Source organism: Cuculus canorus, chromosome 5 (genome assembly GCF_017976375.1).
Source record: "Cuculus canorus isolate bCucCan1 chromosome 5, bCucCan1.pri, whole genome shotgun sequence".
Lineage (NCBI taxonomy): Eukaryota > Metazoa > Chordata > Aves > Cuculiformes > Cuculidae > Cuculus > Cuculus canorus.
In genome coordinates, this window is record NC_071405.1 from 17,032,962 (window position 1) to 17,039,244 (window position 6,283).

General features: G+C 46.0%; 1 protein-coding gene across 1 annotated transcript in view; it reads right to left on the bottom strand.

Moving 5' to 3' along the window:
• Window positions 1–2,795: 2,795 nt before the first annotated feature.
• The window catches only part of LOC104064481 (olfactory receptor 9G9), a 4,240-nt gene continuing 752 nt past the window's right edge, over window positions 2,796–6,283 (bottom strand). The window contains 2 exon segments of the mRNA XM_009566825.2: window positions 2,796–3,360; window positions 3,362–3,572. Coding sequence (XP_009565120.2) covers window positions 2,796–3,360; window positions 3,362–3,572 — 776 coding nt within the window.

Genomic DNA, 6,283 nt, shown 5'->3' on the forward strand with positions numbered 1-6,283 from the left:
CCCAAACTATTCCATAGTTCTATGATTCTAAACACTGGGTCGTTCACTTCTCTTGGCTCATCCTACTCACTGACCTGTCTCAGGTGTGCGTTACCTATTTTCATTTGGTTTTACAGCCTAATATTATTTTAATATCCAGAATTTAAGCCCTTCTGACCATTTGTGGTGTGAGAATGTATTCCCACGGCTGTCTTGAGCAACAACAAACAACAGCTACTCCTTCCAGTGGGACAATGATGACCAGAGCTCTCTTTATATCAAATAAAGATGCTTTTTATAAATACAGGACTCAGGTATTTTAGTTCTCCAAGTACTCAGAGTAGACACAAGGCTCCTTAACAACAGTTAACTGCAATAATGCTCATCAGACCTTTCTGCAACTCATTTTACTTCAAATGTAGCTCTATTTTCAAATTAACTTGAGAAACTGCTGCAGCACCTGCAGTTTGCACAAGGACCAAAGAGCTGGCGTCTCCTATGAGCAACAATAAAATGCCCCCAGGGCAGGTACCAGCTCCCTGTCCTGGCATTTTGGTTATTCTGGCTCTCTTATCATTAAATGCTTTTGCTTGGTTTTGAGCAATCATGTGGCTTTGCTTTCTACCTTCCTGGAGTGGCCAGCAGGAGCAGGGAAGGGATTGCTCCCTACAACCAGTGCTGGTGAGGCTGCACGTCGAATCCTGGGTTCAGTTGGTGCTGCTGGGTCACTGCATCACCCCACCGAGGAAGAGAGGCCCCAGTCTGCAGGTGGGAATTTAATCTCAGGGATGAGGGTCAGCTACTTTAATCACAGAAACCTGGAAGACAATTGGTCCCCATCCACCCAAGCCCACACAATTGTCCTTAGAGCAGTCACATGCCAACACACTGACTCTCCAACTACTTGGCTTCGGGGCTCTGACAACAAAGGCAGCTGTAGAAGTTCACTTTGTCATTAACAAGGAAGAAAGTTTCTTTCTTGTTAGCCCCTGCTAATTAATCTCTCAAGGCTTGTTAAGAAGAAAGAGGCATGTTGACTATAAGCCCGCTGAGAAGATTTCATGGTGATTAGGAAACTTTCTTGGTCAAACCCCAGAAGGTCTTTTTAAGTTGATGACTCCTAGAATGGTGGTTTGTCCCCAAGGACCACTTCTTGCTCTGGGAAAGGGAGCAACATCACTTGTGATGGAAATAGCTGTAAACACCTGTATTTCAAGAGCCTGGGGCTCAGGCCTGCTGGAGGGTCTGCTAGAGGGCTTCCTGTGCTGGGACAAGCTTGGGCCTACACCCTCATTAAAGAGAGACAACCTTGACTTCGTGACCTGTGTGGTTCTCTTGGTTCTCTCTGGTGGGGTGATTTGTCCCTGCCTGCTTTTGCCCCCTAGCAGAAGGAGCTGGGGCAGCTCATTGCATTTCTCCTCATGTTTGGATTTCCACCTATCAAACATATCTCTCTCCTATTCAGAGAGAAGGATGTTGTAGGGGACTGTGTGGAATCCTCCATGTCTGACTGGTTAACACAAATGTGATTTGCCTACCATTACAAACTCAGGACTGGACAATAAGCATGCGGACTGCAAAGTGAGAGGAACAGAACACAGCTTTATCAATCACAAATGGAGACAAGGAACTCCAACTTCATCACTCAGCTTTTATTTATCTAAATTTAAAGGAGAGGAAACTACTTTGGACCACCCTCCTCCTCACAGTCTTAATAATAATAATAAAAAATATAATAATAACTTTATTGTGGGTTTTTCTCCTTTCATTTGGACTAAAACTTTATAAAGACAAAAAAGAGACTTGATAATAACTAAGGAACTTCTTCACCTTTATAGATATAAAAATACACATACATAAAGTGGAGGCTCTCATCTCTGGAAACATTCAAGGTCAGGTTGGATGAGACTTTGAGCAACCTGATTTGGTTGAAGATGTCTCTGCTCCTGCAGGGGTGTTGGACTGGATGCCCTGTAATGGTCCCTTCCAACCCAAAGCATTCCATGATTCTACATTTTCCTACAAATTGGGCTGGAAATTTTTTGCTTAAGTTACAGAAAAGGACCAAGGAGCAGTGAAATTCCCCAGCCCAGGTCTGGGTTTTGTGGCCAGATGTAGAAATCTGATGCCATTTAATTCGTCCTGAGGTTCCCAAGGACATTGGCATGTGTGTGGCACATCTGCTGTGCAACCTTCGGAAGAGTTGGGCCACCCTGGAGCAACGCCTGAAGGCTCAGAGGAAGACTTGTGGGTGTCTCTGTGGTGTTAGAGTCTATGTTCAGGCAACTGAACTCAATACCAGATGCTTCTATGCTTCTTAACATTGGTTCTTCCAATGTGCCCCCCTCTAACCACACTGGTGTGAACATTTCACTCGGAAAATAGTGTGTAGGACCATGAAAAGTACATTTGTATGGTGTAATACAGCCTTGTGAGGAAATAACAGGACAGCTCAGGAGCAGAGGTGCTGACACATGGTGTTCCACCAGAGCTACTGCGCTAGCAGGAGAAAGGAATGTTTAATCCAGAGAAAGCACGGGGAGAAGATGATGATGGTTTGGTACCAGGCTACAGGCGAGCCCCTGCTAAGAGCCCGTTTTATAGTGCAGATATAAATTATACATGGGAAGGAGAGGAGGTCTGTGCACAGTGACATCTCCTGTCCATCAGGAAGCACTTCAAGATCGGAAGAGCCCATGCTTCTGTGTTCCTTCTTCCTGCTCCTGTTGTGAAAAGCAACCAATAAAAACACAAGCAAGACAGGTTCACTTCTTGCTACGTGCATCCCTTGGGAGGTAACTCCTGCTCTTCTTCTCCTATGAAGCTGTCTGTCTCTTCATCAGTTTCTCCAGCACCTCCTTTACATCCTGGTTCCTCAGGCTGTAGATGAAGGGGTTCAGTGTGGGAATCGCCACTGTGTAAAACACAGAGACCACCTTGTCCCTCCGCATGACACAGGTTGACCTGGGCCAGGACTAAATGAAGAGGATGGAGCCATAATAGAGAGTGATGGTGGTCAGGTGGGTGGCACAAATGGAGAAGGCTTTGCACTGCCTCTTGGCTGAACATATCTTCAGGACAGCAACCAGGATTGAGGTGTAGGACATGAGGACGAGAGCAGAGGGGAGGATGACATTGGAGGCCAGAATGAAATACCCGAGTGTCTGGTAGCTGTCTGTCACGTTGCAGGAGAGCTTCACCAATGGAGGCAGGTCGCAGAAGAAGTCATCAATGATGTTGGTGTTGCAAAAGCTGAAGGCAAACATGCAGCTGGTAATGAACATGGAGTTGGCAAAGCTGCTGAGGTAAGAGGCAGCCACCAGCACCATGCACACCTTCTTGGGCATGGCAGTAAAATAGAGCAGTGGGTTGGAGATGTCACTCAGGGTAGGCCAAGCCACCAGAGATGAAGAACTGAGCAGCACACCTAGTGAGGGAGATGCTCTTGTTCTCAGAGGTGCAGTTCAGCAGGATATTGGGGTTGTAGATGCAGGAATACCAGAGATCCAGGAAGAACAATTTCCCAATGAAGAAGTACGTGGGGTTGTGGAGCTGTGAGCTATGGCGTATCTCCACGATCCTAATATGAAGTGCTATTGTATAGAATCATAGAACAGTTTGGGTTTCTGTCAATTTTCTGCTCGCCACAAAAAAAACCCCAACAAGTTTGCAGAAGGAACTGGATGAGCATCCTCTCAGTATCAGCTGTGATGAGATGGCTTTGATCTTGCAGAAGTGGAGCAGCAGAATGACCTGGTTCTCTGCAAAAGGGAGTTAAAAATGGGCAGCTGAGAGATCTCCGCAAGTATCTGGAGTATAGTAAAAGGGTTTGTGGACCATCAATGACATTCAATGTCTCCCGTAGAGACCTCCCTGTTCTTTACCATCTGTAGCCTGTGAGCCTTTCAGACTCATTTGTTGCCCGGAGGCTTGGGTCAGCCTTCATGTCCTGTAATCCCAGCCATCTGCTCCAGGCGTCAATCCAGAGCTAATCACAACAGCCTAAGCTGCTTGCAATAGATGTTGAAGACACTTGGATTAAATCACCCTTTGGACACCTTCTCACCTCCTCTTGATTTCAGTGGGGCTTGGAAAGGATAACGTGGGCTCATCTGGATCTCTACCTTTTCTGTCCCTTGAGGCTGCCAAGTGTTGTGACAGGTTATTGATATTTGGGGCAATAATTAGCACAGATTTTGTGCCCTCTCACATGCACAGCTAAGGTTGCAGTTTAGAGTGTTGTGACTCATGGATTCTCATTAAGGAGCCAGCAGTAGAAAATCAAGATTTCCTTCTCTCAGAGACCGGAACTGTAGTCAAAGCCATGACAAACACTCAGGAGAGACCTTTTTGGTTATCTAGAAGCTTGGATGATGTCCTTAAGGGTTTGTCTTCCAGACTCGCTCATCCAAAGTGGAAGAGAGTTTGCAACTGCTAAGAGGAGATGATCTCCATCCACAGGTAGGAGGGACCATTGCCCAGAAGGTCCAGCTGAGCTCTGCTGGGACCACCCTGCTCTGCCATAAATCACTGCAGCAACACCGCCTTTGGGGAGGCTGCTCTGGTTTACACCAGGTAAAGGGTTGTTCCTCTGTCTGGGTTAAAGATGATGAAATATTTCTGCTCAATGCACTCTAGTATTTTAAAATCAAAAGACTAGAAATCATAGTGTTTAAGGTGTGCTTAAGGAGCCCGGGAAAAGAAGAGAGGAGAATGCTCTCAAGGAAAGACTCAGCCACCCACTAAGCCTGAAACAAGGGGATGTTCACTTTATTTGAAGTAAATGATGTTTCTATAATCAAATATTCTGTTGATGGAGAATGGCTCCTCAATGAGTCTTCTGATCCTGGCACTCATCTGTTGGGGTAAGACCTTGGTTCTCATTTTTGATCTTGTAAAGTTTTAATTGTTTGGTTCTGAACCTTCATGTTTTCAGAGACAGAAACCCGTTTTGTGCACTTTCATTAGGGCCAGAGCCTTAACAAGATGCCTAAACTTAGGCAACTGAAGTGGAGTGGGTCTGTCTTGGCACAGCTCCGTGGTCTCATTGGTGGCGTTGACTCCTCGTCTAGCTGAAGGGAGAGGCAGGAATTTCTGGGCTTTTGTCTGCTGAAAACGGGGTGAGGAAAATCCTTGTGAGTGCCCTCATCACTGTGCTGTGCCCTAGCAGGCTCTCTCTGAGAAACTTTTTCTCCTCAGATGGCATCTTAAACTGGTGAACTCTCAGTTTCGTCCTTTTTCTCTCTTGCCTGTTCTTTTCCCTCATGTTTTCTGCCTGTTCTAATTCCGACTTTGTTTTCATCTGGAGATGAGGTGCAATTCAGTGGGATGCTGCTGTTCACATACGCTCAGGAACAGCTTTATATTCCAGGACAGCATCGTGGATTCCTCTTTAGTCTGGGCTTAGTTCCTCACTACTGGTTCATGCTGACAAAGACTCAGCTGTCCGCTGACACTGAAATCACTTCTGTAAACGGGGTTTTACCTCCCAGTTCACTTCTGGACATCCAGGGCATGTTTAAAGCCATTGTCAAGTGGTTGCAGTTTGTGGTGAACAACTGCAGCGAGGTGAAGGGAACCCTAACCAGGGACATGATGGGCTGGTTCTGGAAAGGCTGATTTGCCATGTATTAAACTCTTCATACAGGGGATGCCAACTCCACAGCCAGGACCTTTGCTCTGAATGTCATGGGGAAGTCAAGATGGATTTTACGGTGTTTAAGCCTTTTCATTGTGTGTTCTTGAAATTGTGCTGAAGAAACGTTTGATGCTCATCCCAGTTTGACATAACAGCTTTGGACTCTGATTTCTCTCATGGTCTCTCCAAGTTCATCTCATCAAGGTTTCTGAGATGGTAATATTAAATACTTATGTCCTGAATGAGTTTTAGGATCATTCTTGGAGAGAGATGTGGTTCCTGGTGGGTGGTGACTGTGCCCAGCACGAGCCTTACCCCCCTCCTGGCTTTCATGTCTATGTCTTGGATCACTCCTCACAAAGCCATTGGTTTCTCAAGTGAAAAAATAAGCATGGATGAGCATTGGTTAATTGTTATATTCAGGTCAATTTTCCAACTGCAGTAGATGTTCACATCTAGGCAGGCGCCTGCTGCCTCAGGGAGAGGATTCAGCTCCAGACCCAAACAGCTCGATATTCATTACTTGTAATGCATCTTCCAGTGCCACGTGGATGGCCCAGACGTTGCTTTGCCTCTGGCATCTCTACGTGGGCAGTGAAAGACAGCTCAAAATCCACATTAACAACACCAGCAGAGCAGATACGCTGCTCACACGACATCTGAAAC